This window comes from Hyperolius riggenbachi, chromosome 2 (genome assembly GCF_040937935.1).
Source record: "Hyperolius riggenbachi isolate aHypRig1 chromosome 2, aHypRig1.pri, whole genome shotgun sequence".
In the NCBI taxonomy this organism is placed as follows: domain Eukaryota; kingdom Metazoa; phylum Chordata; class Amphibia; order Anura; family Hyperoliidae; genus Hyperolius; species Hyperolius riggenbachi.
The window spans coordinates 330,871,703-330,892,200 of NC_090647.1; the positions used below are offsets into that span (position 1 = coordinate 330,871,703).

Sequence of the window (20,498 nt, forward strand, 5' to 3'; positions counted from 1 at the left end):
CTAAATAAAGCCTTGGATTTTTTACCTTGCCAATCGGTGTATCGGGATATCCTTTTTTGGAAACTTTGATTGGAGATGTTTGGATCACTGGCTCCCCTTTGGCTCTGCAGTGGTGGTTGCAGCGGCTCTATCTTCCATTGCTATTTCACCATACACGTATATGGTAAAGTTAGCAAGTAAGTAAAACATGTGAGCCTTTGCAATGCATTATGATTAATCATAGCTAAGATAAATCTGTCTAGAACAGGGCTTATATGCAGGCGGGGGAAGAGAGAGTCCCCACCCACATACCATATGACCCAGATCTTAAAGGTGCAATACATCCATATATACAAAAAACATATATTACAGACATATTTAATAGCAATAGTATAAAGTTTAAGAAAATGTAAAAAAGTTACCACTACATGTATGTAAATACAATATATGAAAGAATGCATATAATGATATCATTATATGATTAAGGGCAGATTGTAGGCCCGATACGCGTTAGCTTATTCTGTCTTTCTTTTATTGCACTGTTTGTGGAATTTTTCAAATACAATTTGTCAGCTTTTTCATCTACCTGGTCTGGCCTGCGGATCCTTCTTTGCTTGTATTCTTGGATTGGCCTGGCTTTCCAGATCCTGCACCGACTGGCTGGAGGTGAGGGGGGTAGAGCGTATATGAACCCTCCAATTTTGCATAGGACTTTATGGACAGTGAGTTGACATGCAGACTTATTCTGCAATGGATATAATATGAATGCACCCTCTATAATATGAATGCACTATCTACACCGAGTTTGTATGTTCTCCCTGTGTGGCTTTCCTCCAGGCACTCCGGTTTCCTCCCACGTCCTAAAAATCGTACAGATAAGTAAATCAGCTTCCCCCTGAATTGGCCCTACACTACGATACATACACTACACAATACATACATAGACATATGACTATCGTAGGGATTAGATTGTGAGACCCTCCATGGGACAGTTAAGTGACAAGAAAATATACTCTGTACAGTGCTGGGAAAGATGTCAGCGCTGTGTAAATACTAAATAGTAATAATAAAGCCGTCCTGTAACTGAATTGAAGATAAAAGTATAAACTGAGAGTAGCTCTGTATAGTAGGGTTCCTGCAATCACAATCTCTCCTAATCCCCTCCCCTCCAGTAAGCTTAAAACAAAACCAATTATAACCTGAAGAGTGACCCAGATACATTACCAGCCTAAACCCTTCTTTGTCCCCAGACCTCTTTCCTCTTGCCAGGGCAATATGGATGGGGATTATTGTTACACTGTGTGTGTATATGTGTGAAGTCTAGCTCTATATCCAGTTAAAGCTCCTGGTAACTGCTGTGGCAGTCTGGTTTGCCAAATACTTGACAGAGAGGATTACTCCTCTATGAGTACAGGTTCCCTAATACATAGGGCCATACCCAGTTTGGAGGGGGAAGGGGAAAGGGGTTCAGTGGTGGCCATATGTGTTATGATGGGGAGGGGTCAATGGTGGTAGGATCAACATTTTGGGGGGACTTTCATGATCAATGAGATGCTAATAATTTTGCTGCAAATATTGTGCAGCATGGGACTGGACCAACTGAAAGCAGGAGCTGTTGCACTTCATTTGTCCAATTCCAAGTTTCATAAAATTTGTATCAAATTGTTAGCATTTATTTAGCAAAACCTATTCTACAAGAATTATCCTCAAGGAGAATTTTATCATTTCTAATGGGTATGCTGTCCTGATCCCTCTCTGGCAAAAATTGCTTTTAACAATATACAGTATGTCTGACATCTAGTCTATTAAAAATTTGCAACAGTTCATGCCTGCCTCCAATCTTCATACTGGTTGATAATTACTGTTGCCCTATGGAATCCCTCTACAGACATGCTTTCTCTGCTAAGCAGCATTTCTAGTTTTACCATGCCATCTCAACTTTCTGAGATAAACAACATGAACACTTTTAAGACATGTGTGGTGTTCATTTTCCTGGTCTGTAGATATCACTGTTCTACTTGTTTACTGCATAAGATTATCTATACTGTTGTTGGTTGTTGATTCATGTTCTTCCCTGGCTAGGGACATGGAGAGAAGACTGTTTCTGTAGTTAGGGTGAATCCTGTAAACAAATCTAGTTCCACTTATCCTGCCTCTGTGACTACTGAACACAATAGCAACGAGGACCTTACACCTATAAACTGATGGCCGTATATGGAATGCACCTGTAAAGGTGGCCATACCCTTATAAATTTGCAGCAGATTCGATCATAAAATAGATTCCTGTCAGATCGGATCTGACAGGAATCTATCTGATGTGTGCCACACTTTAGGAACAGATTTCCAATAGATTTCAGAATGAAATCTATTAAAAATCGATTGTAAAGCATTATTGCACCAGTCAATCCAATGCAACCCTATGGGCCATCGACCTGTTGCCAGCAGCCAATCAACCTAGATTTTCCATCCGGACTGATCAAGCAAATCGATCGAAATCGGCTGGAAATCAGTCGATCGTGCTTCCTACTGCATGAATTTCTAGCCGATTCGATCAGAGCGACTACTGAATATAACAACATGCCCCTACCATGCCTCTAATCACACGTCCAGCCAGATCCATAATCATGCATTCAACAAGGAATTCATAAGCAAAAGATGTAATTATTTAAATAGCACTGGAGTGTTCTATGATAATTAGTTTTCCTTATATGATCATTTAAAAATAAGTTATATATATCTATTTAGGGTCCTTTCACACAGAATCAGTTGCTGTCAGTTATAACTGATCAGACAACTGATGTGGATCCCAGGCAGGGCCGGGCCGAGGCATAGGCTGGAGAGGCTCCAGCCTCAGGGCGCAGTGTAGGAGGGGGCGCACAATTCATTCAGCTGTCATTTCTAATTGTATTTGAAGCAGAAAGAAATAAGAAAAGGGGATACATAGCAGTGACTGCAAGCCAGATAACTAGATATTAAGGTGTTGGGGAGGTTGTGGGCCCTGTGGTCCTCTTAGTCTAATAGCAATCAGTGTGTGACAGCTGGGGTAGGATGGATGGAGGGGCGCACTTTGGTGTCTCAGCCTTGGGTGCTGGAGGACCTTGTCCCTGCTCTGATCCCAGGTAAGGGAAAAGTCTCATATTTCCCTGTGTCAGTTCACATAACTGAAAGCTTCCGCACAATGCATTGCTGCAGAACAACTGATCAGTTAAAATGGATCAGTTTTCCAGCAAACAGAACAGGCATGGCCTTGACAGTTTGTGGTTTGTGAAACTTGTTGCATTGTGGGAAATAACAGCTGTCAACTGCCATCTCCCTCTGGCCATAGAATTCTCAGTAAAAAGTAACATTTCACAGAGATTACCTGGCATGATTGAGGGCTGATTCACACAGGCTTCTGCCTGGCTTCTAGCAGCGTCACTTTCGGCGGCATCTCGTTTGGGCTTTCGGCGGTTTCCCATCACGATCAGCGGTTTTTGTCCCTGCAGGGGTAAACCAAGATGTGGCGGTAATTGACCATTGATGCCGTATGTAGTGTCCGGGGTCACCTAAACGATGGGGAAAATCAGGATTGGAACGCCACGTTCGCACAAACACCGCTAAAAGCCCAATACAAACGCTCCCATTCACTTGAACGAGTCCCGGAACCAGCCTTTAGGATTGCTGCCTGTGATACATTTCAGAATGTAAATCAGGGAGAGGAAAGATTTTGAAATGAGCAAACATAGACTAAATAATTTATAAATAAATATTGTTTAAAACAAAAACAATTTTATTCATTCCGTTATTTTCACTACAGTTACTTTTTGGATGGGAATAAAGTAAAGACAATTGAACATATTTTTTCAATAGTAAAATTCCTTATATTTACGTAGATTTGTACATCAGTCTGAAAAGAGGTTACAAAAGAAAAAAAAAGTGATTTGGGGACAGTTGGGGCCTACAGGTTAATTTCATTCATAATTTGATAGCCAGCATAATATACTGTGTATGTACAGCGAGAGTACACTACACTATCATTGAGAATTGTCATGAATGGTTTAGTTCACTATCTCCAGGTAGCTTTTACTTCGTCCATTTAGAAGTTGTGTAAGTAGAAGTCAGATTCAGACAGGAGAGAAGATGAGGACACCCATATTACAATTTGGCTCAGACTATTAAAAAAAAATTCTAACAAAATGCTAGTGGCTCCCAGCCTGGCCATAACCGTATTACTGCTCTACTACGTGGAGTTCCTCCTTTATTCCCCCGCAGGCTTATGATTCATACGCGCACACTGATGTCGTTCTACGCGTCTGTCTTCCTGATCTCGGAAGTGACCGTGGTAGCCTTGACAACTCGCTGCCATTCAGGAAGATGGCGTCTCAGGAAGGCGTTGGACAATTGTCACATGGCAGACGGGCGCCGGGTGCTCTGCTCCATTCAGCTGCTGCACTCGGCGGAGGGATGGAGCCGTACGCGGAGCACAGCGCTGTCCGGGACTTTCACCGGCACCTGAAGAAGCTGTACAGCTTGCAACCCTCAGATACCGAGTGCTTCCGGACCGAGATCAACTTACTGCTGGATCTGCTTATCTCCCAAGACTACAGCAAAGGGGAGCCGGGGATCCGAGAGGAGGTGCGCCCCTGTACTGCCTGCTCAGCCCACTCAGATATGCGACTAATGTAGTATTGTCATACAAATAAATAGTGAATGAAGCTTATGTCATCACAAGTTATAATACTATGCAACTCATCTCTTCATCTGCTGACTGTGGTTCCACAATCACAAGTGAAGGGTTGGATATCTGTATGAGTTGGAATAAATTGACATACATATGTGAGCCTTATTGTTGTTGATATTTTTCATTTACATGCATTTATTTAAAGAACATCTGAAGTGAGAGGTGTATGGAGGGAGACTGCCATTGTTTATTTCTTTTAAAAGCTGCACATTGCCTGGCTGTCCTGCTTATCCTCAGTCATTAGGGCCGATGCAAACTGCGCAGATAAAAAACTGATCTGTCAGTGGGCATCAGTTTTGATCCATGTCCCTCCATGCTGTTGATCTGGAATCGCTCCCTGCCCAAACTTGGGGGTTGTTCAGTGGAGCAGGCCAAATTGATCAGTTCCAATGTGATTAGATCCTGATCCTATCGATTAACATACCATCTGTTCACATCCTTTAGGGTCTGGTCAGTTATGGTCCACTAAAAGGATCGTTTTTAAGGCCAGTGTGAACTAGCTCTTTGCCGTAGACCCTAAACAAGCATGCAGATCTGATGTTTCTGACTGAAATCTGACTGGATTAGCTACCTGCTTGCTTCAGGTGTGTGATTCAGACACAACTAATGCCAGAAAGAACAGCAGGGGTGCCAGGCAACTGGTATTGTTTTTCAATGGAAATAAATATGGCAGCCTCATCCCTTTCACTTCAGGTGTTCTTTAACACTGACAGCTCAACACTTCGCAAAGTTTATTTGAACAATTCAATCTGAAGTCACCATTATGCAGAGGGCATATTCATGCATGATTACTGTTGCCTTTGGGCAACAGTCCAGTGCCAAGCTCAGTACAAACACTTTGCTAGCCAGTAGGCTATTGATGCCTTCTGTTGCTATGGAGGGGAGAGGAAGGCCGATGGCACAAAGCAAGTGGTGAGTAGTAGAACAATTGGCAGATTGTGTGCTCGGCTGAAATGATCCGCAAGTTCAGATCGCTTGTCTCAGCTGAGAAGCATCTTGCGTGTGTACAAGTAAGGCTTTATACCTAAACAATTTGAATACGATAACTGCAAAAAATGCAGTTTTCTGTGTAATCCAATGAGCCTTACCCCTGCTGTTTACAGTGTACATGGTTTTGTGTTTGCATTTTAAAAACTACCAGCTTGCTTTTTTGGCTGAGCTTTATGCGCAGCTTTGCTTCTAATTTATTTTGCTGCTGTAAGAAATGTACACATTTCTCCACCTACCAACACGCCTGATGTATGGGTCAAAATATGTTTTATTGCCCTGCAAGTGTGATTCCTACCTTACAGTCTCGGGTCAATGTGGGTTAAGTAAACAAACCTGCCAATATGATACCAATATTGTTATGCCTCTAAGTAAAAAAAAAAATTTTTTAAAAAGGGACAAAGCGCTCAGTCTACTCAGGGGTGTCAAACTCAAAAAGACGGAGGGCTGAAATGAAAAACGTAAAGCAGGTAGAGGGCCAACAGTCATATTTATGACTCCTCCCAACCCCCCCTTCCCCATTTAGAATGATCGCACAACACCTGACAATTTGCACCGCAACAACAACAAAAAAAACATCCTTGGTATAGGAAGGCAGGTAGCCAGATATAGGTGCCCCCAGTATAGGTAGCAAAACGTAGGTGCACCCAGTTTAGGTTAGCTACGTAAGTGACCTCATTATAGGTAGACAGGCATAGGTGCACCCAGTATATGTTAGCCAGGTAGGTTCCCCCACTATAGGTTAGCTAGGCATAGGTGCCCCAGTATAGGTAGGTGCCCCCAGGATAGGTTAGTCAGGCATAGGAGCAACCAGTATAGGTTAGCCAGGTAGATGCCTCCAGTATAAGTAGCCATTAGTTGTCCCCCAGAATAGGTTAGCTAGGTAGGTGCCCCCAGTGTAGGTTAATCAGGCATAGGTGCAACCAGTATAGGTTAGCCAGGTAGATGCCTCCAGTATAAGTAGCCATTAGTTGTCCCCCAGAATAGGTTAGCTAGGTAGGTGCCCCCAGTGTAGGTTAATCAGGCATAGGTGCAACCAGTATAGGTTAGCCAGGTAGATGCCTCCAGTATAGGTAGCCATTATAGTTGTCCCCCAATATAGGTTAGCTAGGGAGGTGCCTCCAGTATAGCTTAGCTAAGTAGGTTTCCCCAGTATAGGTTAGCTACATAGGTGCACAGTATAAGCTAGATAGGTAGGTGTCCCCACTATAGGTTAGCTAGGTAGGTGCCCTCACTATAGGTTAGCTAGGTTGGTGCCCCCACTATAGGTTAGCTAGGTAAGTGGCCTCAGTATAGGTTAGCTAGGTAAGTAGGTGCCCCAAGTAGGTAGCCAGCCTTATCCTCCCCCTCCTTCCCTTGCCGCCACTCCTCTACATCATGGAGTCGGCGGCCCGTCCTGCACCGAAGTCTGCTCCCTTCATCCTGTTCATTACATGCCCAGCCCCCGGCGTGCAGCACAGGAATCACCTGTGACGCGAAGACACCAGAGCGGCTCCCTCGGTAACGTTGCGTATCCTGTATATGCAACGTTACCGAGGGAGCCGCTCTGGTGTCTTTGCTTCACAGGTGATTCCTGTGCTGCATGCCGGGGGCCGGGCATGTAGTGAACAGAATGAAGGGAGCAGACTTCGGTGCAGGACGGGCCGCCGACTCCATGAGGTAAAGGAGAGGGGGCAGGTTAGCAGGCAGAGGAGGAAGAGATAAGCCTTCCTTCCTTGAGAGGTGGAGCAAAGGAGTGATAGAGCGTAGCCACGCTCTATTACTCATACGAGGAGGCAGGGCAGAGGTGCAGAGCCAGCCACCAGAAGAGCAGATCAGGGACGGGAGGGGGCGGAGCTGAGAATGTGGCCGCGGGCCAAAATCAATGTAAATCATAAAAGCACGAGCGGGCCAATTTTTATGGCTCTGCGGGCTAAATTTGGCCCACAGGCCAGAGTTTGACACGTGGTCTACATAAATCTGATGACATGGGTGAGTAAGGTCTGCATATGCCCAGTACAATAAAGGAGAGGGTCCTGGGCAGCAATAGAGGGCTAGAAGATGATGTGGGAGGGAAGTATTCAGATTTTAACTCTTTCCTCCTCCTTAAAGTGTATCTGAGACAAAAAAACATTGATACTTACCTGGGGCTTCCTTCAGCCCCCTTTAAATTTGTGGCTCCTTTGCCGTCCTCCTTCGACAGTCAGATCCACTGTTGGCCGGCCCGGCCTCTTCCTCCCAGCTGGGGCAAACTGCACATGCGCAGCCGGCCCGCTCAATGTGCAGCGGGACTAGTGGCGACTAGATTGAAAGACCGGACCGGCCAGGGGAGAATCAGAACGTCCTAGGACGGCAGTAAGGGAGCCAACGGTCTTAAAGTGAACCAGAGACGAAGCAACCTCAAGTATTTTACCATATATATCAGTGGGGACATTAGAGAAAACACCTACCCTGCTCTGTTTCATTCTTCACTGCACAGCTTGCTTCTTATCAGCCCTGATAAAATCCCAGACTGAGCATTCAGTCTGGCTCTGCTCAGGAATCATTATAGAATCGTTATAGTCTGTGTTCTCTGGTGTCTTTTCAAGCCCAAGCCTGCCCCCTTGTGGCTCTGCTCAGGAATCATTATAGCTGAGTCATTATAGCAAAGCCAGACTGAATGCTCAGTCAGGGATTTTATCAAGGCTGTTAAGAAGCAAGCTGAACAGTGAAGAATGAAACTGAGAGCAGGGTAGGTGTTTTCTCCAATGTTCCCACTGATATATATGGTAAAATACATGAGGGTGCTTCGTCTCTGGTTCACTTTAAGGCGAATGAAGGAAGCCACGGGCAAGTATAAACACTTCTTAGGTAAACATGATACAATTTTCTGGCAGATTTATCTGCCAGATCGATTTTTTTTTTCCAGCATGTCCGATCTGAATTTCGATCCATTTTTGGATCAATTTCCGTTCATTTTATGGAAATCGATTAGAAAATCAATCGAAATTTAGTTTGGACATGCTGGAAAAAATCGATCTGGCAGGTAAATCTTTCAGAAAATTGTATTGTGTGAACCTAGCATCAGGTTTCCTTTAAGACCATCCACAATACAGCCTGCAATCCAATTTCCTGAAAATGATAGTTTTCGCCTAATAGGCTGAAGTGTGGAGTTAAAGCACCATAACAGTGAGCTTATTGTATGATCTGATCATTTGATAATTGAGAGGTCTACCCTTGGAGTTGCTAGATTTGACAGAGATTAATACTGGGATTTGTACACTGGAATGATTGGCTGCAAGCACAGGGAATTAATAGGGTAACTATCTTAACAACCATTCAATTGTTCCATGCATTTAGGGCATTAATGAGTGTGTCTCAGCTCATCTTATATGCCACAAGGTTTTTCAATACCTTTTTGTAATGCTAACAAATAGAAGAACCTTCTCCCTGACAGTCTGGAGAGGTGACTTTGGGTCTCCATACATTACTTGTTTTTTGGCATCAATATTAAGCCAATTTGATCATAATGATAATATCTGGCAGATATCGATGCAGCGACATGTCCACCAAATTGATTGTTACGATTTCCGAAATAATTCAAAAGGATTGATTGGGCATTCTAGAAAATCTCATTCACAAGGGCTCAATGGGTAGTACGGCGGATTTCTTCAGGACTGACGGACTCCCAGTGTATGTGTCCCCCATCTCCCCCACATGGCGAGTGTTGAATGCTCATCTGTCACGCAAGCGCAGCTCCTGGTCTCATCCTGTTTTAGGCATCTTTTTGAATTGTCATCACTACATGCACTGGTGTCACAGAGTACAGTTGCTTGTGGTGTAAATCATAAAGATGCCTGACACTGGAGGAGGCAAGGATTCGTGCCGTGGGACAGGTGAGTATGCAACACTCACCACGGGCCCTGGGAAGGGGGCAGACCTGCAGGTTACGCTGGCTCTAGGTTGATTTCCAATATATTTCATGCTAGATCTATTGGAAATCTGTCTGCAGTGAGTGAGCAGGCAATAGGATTTGATTCGATCAAAGAGGGATATATCTGATGGTTGATTTGGTGGCAGATTGACAGTTGTTTGGCCACCTTTTGTTATCTTTGGTTCTATATCATTGAAGCTGATTCTTTGGTCATCTTTCTGACTACCAGCTTCCAGCTATCATATGTACTGTTGCTCAATGAATCACGTTGGCTGTAAGGGCTAGTTCTCACTCGGCACTTGCCCCGCGATTGCGTTAGTTTCGCGATTTGGCACCAAAATCTTGCAATTTTGGTGTGATTTGCACTTGTGATTCCCGTCAATAGAACGAGAATGGCAGCGCAATCGCCCAAAAGACGCTGACTGCGCGTTTGCGATTGATTGAAATCGCAAACACCGTGGTGTGACTGTATCCATAGGGATACATTAGAAGCAGCGCTTTGCTGATCGCCGGCAATCAGCAAAGCGCTAACGAAGCAAAGTGTGAATCAGTCCTAACAATTGCCAGTAATTGTCTTTGTTGACACTATTAGGAACAATTTCCTCACAGGCACATCTTTGTTCCATGGAGAAATGGCGGAAATGATGACTAGTAGCTGCTGAGCAATAACATTAACTTGTGTCAGTCATTTAGCATGACAGGTCATTAATGATGTAGTAATATGCCCGTGTTGACACTAGAGTTTATGAATCTTTGTATTTTTGTCTGGCCTTCAGCTTTAATATTTTTTTTTCCCAGGAGGTTTGTGCCTTACTTGTTCAAGCGTGTCGTCTTGTTCAGCTCAACCAAGAACACCTTGTCAGTAAAGTTTGTCAGCTTATTCACTACTTGCTTAACAGACTTCAGGTAAGAAACACTGAAGCATTATTTAATGTTAAAGCATTTTTTAAATTCATGGTGTCTGGCACAGTAACACACTACATTGTCCTCATTTCACAAAGCATGATTGCATTTGGTAAAGAAGAAACCAGCTGATTTTACACAGTTTTTGAAATGTCAATTCACTAAGGCTGTTGCTGCATGGGAAACTAAAACTAATGACCAGTGAGGTAAATAACTCGATAAATGTAAAGTCACAAAGATTACAGCATGCAGTAAAACTGAGATGTTCTGTATTTATCTCCAGCCTGGGCTGAGCAGAGAAAAGGTGAAAACTATTCAGGAAAATAAAGTTAAAGTGGACCTGAACTCAGAATGTCCGATCTGCTTCAAAAGATACGCAACACCATAATAATCTTTAAACAAAAAACATTTCTTTGTTACAGCTGTTACGAATCCTAAAATAAATCCGCACTGATTCTACTTCCTGATTCATGGAAGCAGACACATTGTTAGCATCCAGTGCTTTCAAATGAGCATATCTGCCATGGCAGTCGTGACACAGAGCAGAGATCATATTACAACTTGTGATTAGAGATGAAGAGATGAATCCAACCAGTGCTATAGCCAGTTCTTAGGAGAGACTGAGTTCTCTTCATAAACAATGCTTGGAGGTGGCTTTAGGAGAAAACATAACAGTAGAAAGTTCATGAGGCTGTGGTTGATTTACTTTCCCTGGTGTAGATGGTATACCATGTCACCGCTGTGGAGCAGGTATAACTGATATTGTGGTGGAACCCCTCCCATAGTGTGATGTCAGGGCCATTGCCCTTTAATTTAGCACATTGTTAGTGGGTGTTTATAGATACTTGATACAGTTGTTGCTGTCTGTTTGCTTTTTTTTCTTCTCTGCCAGAAATAGAGATGATGACCTCCGGGTTCACGGTGGATCAAACAACATGAATGCATTATATAGCGAATATTGAGCATTACCTGATCTATCTACTATTTTTGTAACTTCTCATTTTGTAATATATTGATTTTTTTTTTCCACTGTTATCATCTTTCTGTAATGTTACTCTTTAAAGCAACAAAAGTGTGATATAAAGAATTGTTTGTGTAGTACAGATAATTAATAGAACATTAGTAGCAAAGAAAAGTCTCATTTTTATTTTCAGTTGTATAGATTTTTTTTTTTTTTTTTAATACATTGCTTCATACTGTCACAGTTGCAATTTTAACTACTTACTGCATCTTGTGCAGTGTATTCACAGCCCGGCAAAACTTCACTTGAAGAACCAGGGCTGTGTATATAAGTCTTCAGCGATGTGTTCGGCCGACGCACACTCCCGTCGTTGCACTTACGTATGTGAATCGGAAATGATGACATCTTGTGGCCAAATAGTAAATTACACCAAAATTCACTTTTATTTAAAGGGAAGGTTCAGGGAGGGGATTAAAAAAATAAAAATAAATTTCCACTTACCTGGGGCTTCCTCCAGCCCGTGGCAGGCAGGAGGTGCCCTCGCCGCCGCTCCGCAGGCTCCCGGTGGTCTCCGGCACCCGACCTGGCCAGGCCGGCTGCCAGGTCGGGCTCTTCTGCGCTCCATTTCCTGGGACTTCTGCGTCCCACGCCGGCGCGCTGACGTCATCGGCCGTCCGCCGGGCTGTACTGCGCATGCGCAGAACTACAGTAGCTGTACTTTTTCATGTTAAATATCAGCGGCAAAAACTGTAATTTTATTGAGGGTAGGATTTAGCTATATTGGGACAAATCAATTGCAGAAGGGGTGTCTGCTTCAATGCACAGCCAGAGTTGCATATCAGACTACAGAAAGCAAATATCAAACATATCAAACTCTGAAAGCAAAAACAGTATGAAAAGCTGTAACAATTAGCTAAATTTCCACTGCTCTCTTCATTCAGTCAGAAACAGAGCTCCCAACAGCTGCAGCTCCTGTGTCCTGTCTCTCTCTGTCACACACAGAGCTACACATAGAGTTAACTGATCAAGTGTGAGGGGAATTTCCCCTCTCCTCATGGCTCAGTCAGCCATCAGTTTCAGTAAGATTGAAAGTATTTTGCTAACAGTAAACAAAGTTGCTACTAAAATGTATACACCAGTACTTAGCAGCACTTCCCAAACAATTCCTGTGTCAATGGAAAAAAATATGTGAATCGATAGTATTCCTTTAACTGTACTACACATACAATTTATTATAGCATAAGTTTATTTTCACTTCAGGTTTGCTTGAAGTTTGCCTTCCTTTTATAGAATCAGATTGCTATGCAAAACTACTGATTTAATAATATGATGGTGAATTTTATGGGGACAGTCATGTGAACAAGTTGGAAAATAGCAGTCATTTAACAGAATGATTATTTGACTTAAGCTACGTACTCTGCACCCGACGGGTCCTGCGATGTCCCTTTGACGACGGTCTTTAAGTGACACCCCTTCCTGCTTACGAGGTCATGCGACTACACGAGGAGCGCAAACGGAAAGAAAGCGGTACTTTGCATGGAGTTGTCGGGGATCTTAATCTCCCGATCCACCGTGTCTGTCGCTTAAAGATGCATGATCGGTGGGGGGGGAGGGGGAGGGGCGGTTACATAGTTTACCATGATTATGTTAATGTTCCCTGATGTCGGGTAACATTGCCGCAAATATCGCCTCATGGGTACGAGGCTTTATAGGTTCACTTGATCCAGTACAATCTGACTATTAGTATGACTGAATTGTTCAGTCGATTGCTTGTGTTAAAGATCCCTTCGTGTATGGCCAGCATTGTTTATCATGGCACTGACTCCCGGAACTGCTCTCTTGCTGAGTAAATAGAAGCTAGCTAGCATATTCATTATGTTGTAAAGCAGTTTTATGCAGAACATGCCTTATAAATAACAGATGGTTAGACAGCAATCTGCTGCTCCAACTAACATGCATTATTTAGTACATTGCCTCTTTTATCAGATGTATAATTATAGCGCCTTCTATCCATATCTGTTTGATCCTGTGTAACCTTTTATTTTTGCCTTTGGTGACAGGTTATTGTCGATGAGCAGAATTTAGATTTTCTCCTTGGATTTTCAATCTCTGCTTTGAAACACTGTAGCTCCTGGACCCATGTCGAGATTCTGCATGCATTAGCGGCTTTGGTTTACAGCAATGGACATAAGTGCCAGAAGGTAAGCACTTTTCTTCCTGCTAGATTGCTCCTCTTTGTATCCCAGTGTAAAAGATAAAAGGGTTAATACACTGTATATAAAAAGAAATGCTAAAAGCACATCAGAAAAGTAGGGCATCTGCCTACAACATCATAAGACGCTAGAGACTCTGTTTATAGAGTCTTCTGAGAACTTCAGGTCTGTACACAGCTTCCCTTTTACCATGCTCTTATTTGATGCCTGAAGCTTTTTCTTGTTTAAATATACATTTTGCTTGGGAGCATAGCTTAGCAAGAGCAAGGCTCCTCATTAGGCCTATCCAGCAAATCCGGTTATTAAGGCGCGGATCATGCCTGATAATTTGGGTGCTGCCATAGGCTGCTATAGAACTTACAGCTATGGTGTGGTGTGGTGTGGTTTGTGTGCCAGTTAAATTGCGGCTATGGCGGGCGTTGGAGTGCCTCTATACTATAGCCAAACTCTGACTTTCAAATGTAGCATCTGTCGTGGCACCGGGAAGGTAATTTGTGCACCGGATAAATTGCAGCTATAGCGCCGAAGAATAGTGTTAGGTGGGGGAGTTAGTGTTTAGGCTTAGGTAGTTCGTGTTAGGTGGGGCAGAAAAGGATTAAGCAGTAACGGGGCCCTAGGCAAGATAGCAGTTTTTGACCACTGCTGATGATCTCCTGACTTTTTTTTTTTTTTTTAGAAACAGTGGAGTTTTGTACTGTTAGGCATCATTAAAAGCAAGAAGTTTTGAATCAGGATGATACTATTTATTGCCTAACTTAGTGGTAAAATTTACCCGGATGATACCATTTATTGGCTATTAATTTACCTCTAAGTTAACCAATAAATGGTATCATGCTGATTCAAAATCTCAGGGTTTTTTTTTAAATAAGATTTGGTGGGGCTAGGATCTACCAGGCCCCTAACCCCTCTCCAGGCCCTAGTTACTTTGTGGATGATCCAGTTCTGGGGATTGGTAGTGTGAGAGTTAGGTAAGGGTATGCGATAGTAGAGTATTGATAAAGTTGCTGATATTCTAGTAATGTTAAAAGGACATAGTAGAATATTGGTAAACCTAACGATATTCTATTCTACAATCTGGTAATTCATGCACATTGGTAACAAATATTTACCCATGCATTCTGACTCAACAACTGACACCAGAATCAATTCTAGGCCACAATGGGGGTCTGGCAAAAAGTAAATGGGGCCCTCCTGACCCGCAACCTTCTCCTCCGACTCCCCCTTAGGGAAGTGTGGTTCTTTCTTCACCACCAAAAGAGTGGCATTGGGTGGTCCCTTTTACTCTAAAGGTGCCTTGCTGGGGTTGATAACCACAATTCACTACAGGGGAGACCTGGGGGTGGGGGGACTTGGAGCCCTGGGCAAAGTGTCTACATTAGGCTCTAAGTGTCTACATTGGGCACTTGGGCATCAGATCACAACCAGGGAGGAGCTGATAGGGGCCACCAGCCAGTGTTGTCCTGTAAACACAGAGCTGACCCTGCCCACCTCCTCTGTGCTGATGCTAACAGATTGTGTCATTGTGGCCATCGCTGCAATTACAACTGCAGATTGTTGACATCATTTCGTGTCTAGTTTCTCCATGTTTTCTGTGTAGTAAAGCATTTACCCGTCCCACAACCTCCCCAGTGTGTGTTTGTTTTTTTTCAAAATAGTAAAGTAAAAGCAGTAATAAATGCATCTTATTGCACACATGTAAAGGTGATGAGTGTAATGAGTTAAATGCTTTTTTTTTTTTTTTTTTTTTTTTTTTTTTTTTTTTTTTTTTTTGCATATGTGAGCTCACACACCATTCATACATGTGAAAGGAATCCTTGATTTATAAAGGAAAGAAGACCTGCACAAGCCTATCCTTTGAGAAACAGCTGTTTGGGAGAGGCAACTTATATTTCTTGCCATGCATTATCCTCACATAGTTTAGGCTGCAGCTCTGCTAGGCACAAACTGAACTTCTGAGAAAATTGCCTATGTGCCTGGAGTTAGGCTTTAATCCCTGCAATTTAACTTAATGCATGTTTTGCCATTGTAGTAGAGCTATATTTGGATTGATATTAAACAGAATTATTTTTATTTCTTTAAATCAGTATCTTCCATATTTATTGGGTCCTAATGGAATCCTTGTGCAGCTTAGTGATCCCAGCAAGTCTGATCCTGAATTACTGAGAGCTGCAGTGCACAGCATGGCCAACCTGTGCCTCTGGTAAGCAACACCACTTACTGCCCAGGGAGTATCTCTTTTTGTATATATTTCTCTGCTGTTATATCAATGTTTTTTTTCTTTATTCAAGTCCGTCTAATGTCAAATTAGCAAATATACAATGAAGTTGTGCTCACCGTGTCATGGGAATCTCCCCTTATGCTTTTGTCTGGCATGACCCCTAAAATGTCTAAATTCTATAACTGTTACTAGATTGCAGCACTTAGCTATATTTGAAATGCATTACCCATAATACCTTCGGGCAGCTGTGGCCAGCTTAATTCAAACCTGAACTGATAAATAATAGTCAGCATAAAGATACACAAGTCATACTTGCGTCCCACATAGCCTGCTCACCAATCTTTCTCCAGTCCCTGTTTGTCCACTGTGATCAATGGAATTCCCTTTCCTCCATTTTCTTGGATGACCCTGTAACCACTTCCGGGCTAGCACTCCGTTAAAGTGGACCCAAATTAAAAATACAAAATTTCAGAAATAATATCGATTTTCTAAATTAGAATAATAAATAGCAGCCTTTTTTCAGCTGCATGATGACACATAAAATATTTTACATTTATTGGAGGAACCCCTCCCTTCCTTTCATATTGCCGGGACAGAATCCGGCAAACTGGTGGAATAGATGGTGTCTGGAAAAGGAAGAATTGCTAATGGCTGCCACCTGTATAACCCTAGTTATGAAGAGAGAAGGGTGAAAAGCATGTACTGAAATGCTCATAGACTTGGAGTGTTTATTTACCTTTGTATGTGTCAGAGTGGTGCAACTAAATATTTTGAATAAAAAAAATGTTTGGTTTTGGTCCGCTTTAACCAGTAATATCGCTTGAGAAAAAGGCCCTGTGGCTTTCAGCTTCTGGAGAGACAAGTCTGACTAGATCTAGTCAGAACTGGAAGGGGTCACTGTAAGAAGAAAATGGGGAGCTTCTGAGAGGAACTGACGACGAGGTAAGTATGTAATATTCATTTGCAGCTACATCATGTGTTTATTTTAAATAATTTTACTCCGTTCAGGTTCCCTTTAAAGGTTCACCATCTCTAAGGCTAGGTTCACAGTGGGACATTGCGGTGTGACTTTATGGGTGCATCTCAACGCAGAAAGTCGCATCGCAGTAGTAAGTCTATGGAATCTTCACAGTGCATGTGGTGCGCTGGGATCCAATGCACTACAGTATTCCAATGCACTGAATGCAGTGTGTTACTGCATAGCACGTGCATTAACAGAGGTAGTGAAGCATACTTTTCAATGACTGTATGCTTCATTGTATGCCTCCTAAAGGTCGCATAACGTGTGGTGCGGTTTTTGCATTCCGTTATATTCCTGTTATACAGGGAATGCAACACAACATTCCTCTGTGAACCTAGCCTTACTCTTGCCTGGCTTTCAAACACCAGAAACACACTGGTGAGAATGCCAATATGTCTTCCCTATAAGAATAATGCATACAGTTGCAGAAACACAAATACACATGTTTGGTGTGTAGAAGCCAAAACTAGATATTTTCTGTAGTGTTTTAGAATCTGTGCTAGTCTGTGTTTTGAGAGAAATACATACTTTGAAGTTACTGAGTTTGATTTTTTTCATAGTGTTCCTGGGCAACCCTACCTGGATGAACCATACAGGATGACCTGTTTTAAAATATTTCTTGCTGTCCTCCAAGCCCCGAGAACTATCATAGTGGATGAGATTGCTAACTGCACGGTAAGTAAGAAGACTATCTGGGTTAAATAGTGAAATTGCTTATATTGAGAATTTAGGTCCTAAGTCCTAATGTACCAATACCACAAACTAGTGTTTTTTTATGCTTACCTTGAATTAAGCTGTAAAGGGAACTTGGAGTGAGGAATATTGGGGCTGCTATGTTTTAGCTACGTTTGGCTGTTGTACAGATTATTTTGTTTGTCTTGTCTGAGTCACACATGCAATAAACTCGCAGTTGCTGATCTGTATTCTGTCTGAGTAAGGGCTGATTCACACTAGAGTGGATGAAAAATGGACACGGTAAGCGCATCTACTAGGTGGCTGTGTTCCTTCCGTTTTGTATCCTCTTGCAGCAATTTTACAGTCTCCAATCAGCTTACCACAATGCAGCAAGCGGATCCTATTTTTAACACTAGGATCAACTTCCTGCGCTAAGTAGAGCTTAAAAGATGTCCCAAAGGAGTGTTTTTTAAGCAAGTGTGGACCGACCATAAGTGTTTCAGAAAATGTTATATGCAGAGAACCAACACAACAATGACGCAAGTAAATTTCAAAATAAAAATGCATAAAGACAATGTCTTATCGAAATGCTCCCACCCTTAGCACTTTACATTCTGGCGGGAGCCTAGGACAGCATCGCTGCTGTTTTTATCCTGTCACCTTACAGCAGTGTTAGCTCCCTCAGACAAACATTGGGTGCACACATGACTGAAAGGAGAGCAGGCTGGATTCACTGCACTACAGGTTGTGTAGGCAGGAAAGTGCTGAACTCGCAGCTCTAGTCTGTTTGCTTTTCAGTTTTCAGTTTAGCAGAGGGGCTTAGGAAGAAATTCAATAATAGCCCCTTCTACATTCAGGTATTCTTAATGTGCTGTTTCTTTTTAGCTTGCTAATAAACCCCATGTCTCAACTATGCACATTGCAATGACTTTAGCAAGCTTAATTTCTGATTTTTACCTTCTGTAACGATTGCGGAATTATTTCCGTGGTCAGCGCACAAGATGCGCGCTGACACTACGGAAATCCTCCACAAGCGTATAAAATACAGAACCCAGCTATGGTGCAATGCACCTGTAGAGAGAAAGTGAGCACAGAGACAGAATGTATGTGTGTCCACCAATCTAGTCGCCACCCGGCGACTGTGAACACACAACAGCGGAAACCAAGTGGGAACACAATCGCAAGAGTGGCGATTGCCAACAGTGACACAAGACCGAGTAAGACAGAGCACAAGTGTAGCAAAAAAGGCACAGCAAATAACAATGATCAGAACACCAAGGAAAATAACAAACGCACTCGCTAAGCGCAGTCGCCGCGCGAAAAGCGCAACAGCGACAAAGCACGCTAATGGCGCGGTCTCCGCACGTAAAGCGCAACAGCAACAAAGCACGCTAATGGCGCGGTCTCCGCACGTAAAGCGCAACAGAGACAAAACACGCCAACCCTAACTAACCAATGTTACACGAAAATAAATAGATAACGCGAACGCTTGCTAAACGGTTACCTCACCGAGCCTACAGCAAGCGTTCGTTCCAGACAAGACAGACAGAAGGAGTAACCAGTATCAACCGCAGCTCTGGCCTACACTCCCAGACAGAGTACAGAAGGAACCACCGCCACTACCGCTAAGGCGAATGCGATCCAGACAAACAGACTGAACGATTTCCTGCTGACTGCCGCTGGCGACAAGACAATCGTAAACACAGTAACTGACTAGTTTGTCAGAACCTCACCAGAGGAGCTGGTGGGCACTATTATAACACAGTAACTGACTAGTTTAGCAAAACCTCACTAGAGGAGCTGGTGGGTACTATTATAACACAGTAACTGACTAGTTTAGCAAAACCTCACCAGAGGAGCTAGTGGGTACTATTATACCACAGTAACTGACTAGTTTAGCAAAACCTCACCAGAGGAGCTATTAACAGATAGACAGGACAAAGCAATACAGATAATAAAGTGGATGCAAATTCCTCACCAGAACAGCAGCTCAGCAAGTTGCAGAGTGAAGACAGGTCTCCTTTCCAGGGACCTGCAGCGCTCAGAGCTACAAAATGGTCAAAAAGCTGTCTGCCTGTGCAGACAGCAGAGCAGATAATTACACCTTCTTTGTTTTGTGAGGAAGTGATCAAGTTTGCCTGCTATATGATTTATTCAGACTCTGGCTTGTCAGATTTGCAGTACACTTCCACTGCCATCACTTTAGATGTGTAATATCATTAAACCCAACAGGGAAGAAGGGTTATTAGGAAAATGCAGTCTGGCATCTGTTGGTCCGTCCAACTTTTGTGCGTCACATGGTCACACCTGAATATCTACCCATCAGTTTAATTTAGAAGTATGGAGAGCAAAGCTTCTATACACTGTAAAATAATTCGCTTTTCTTCCTTACTGTTATTAGAATTTGCCTTGCTTAGTTTTAGGTTGGCTAGGTTTTAACCAGTATGAAGAGACTTTTAGAAAGAAATGTAGGCCGCCATTAACCAGCAGAGCTGAGAACCTGACTGAAAATCTGTTAGCAAGGAAGCATTAGGCTAAGTTCATGTTGTGTCTGTTGTGTTATTGTCCCAAATAAAGCTTGGCTCATACACATGCGCTCAATAACTAAAGCTTGTGTTTTTTGTATAAACATAATAGAAAAGTGAATGAATAACAATCTCTTAGTTGTGTGTATAAGACAACCCGTTTTTGTTTTGTTTTTTTCAGCTAATGCAGAATGCTTTGAAAGGCATACAATCTATCCTAAATGGTAGCAAAATCGTGTTAAAGGAAACTGATACACTTGGCTCTCTGCTTGCTGTGCTCAAGGTATTGCTTATACTGAATGCCACATTTATGTAACTTCTGCTGCTGTGGCAGTGACAGAGGTTTGGTACCTTGAAATAATTTGTTCATGTATAGCATGTCATTTTCTAATTTTGTATGTTTA

The 20,498-nt window shown here is 42.7% G+C and overlaps 1 protein-coding gene across 1 annotated transcript in view; it reads left to right on the top strand.

Moving 5' to 3' along the window:
• Positions 1 to 4,186: 4,186 nt before the first annotated feature.
• The window catches only part of HEATR6 (HEAT repeat containing 6), a 50,555-nt gene continuing 34,243 nt past the window's right edge, over positions 4,187 to 20,498 (top strand). Inside the window, exons 1-6 of the mRNA XM_068269349.1 lie at positions 4,187 to 4,593; positions 10,377 to 10,484; positions 13,503 to 13,643; positions 15,740 to 15,855; positions 17,455 to 17,569; positions 20,276 to 20,377. Of these exons, the coding sequence (XP_068125450.1) occupies positions 4,333 to 4,593; positions 10,377 to 10,484; positions 13,503 to 13,643; positions 15,740 to 15,855; positions 17,455 to 17,569; positions 20,276 to 20,377 (843 nt within the window). The 5' untranslated portion in view covers positions 4,187 to 4,332. The remainder of the gene's footprint in view (positions 4,594 to 10,376; positions 10,485 to 13,502; positions 13,644 to 15,739; positions 15,856 to 17,454; positions 17,570 to 20,275; positions 20,378 to 20,498) is intronic.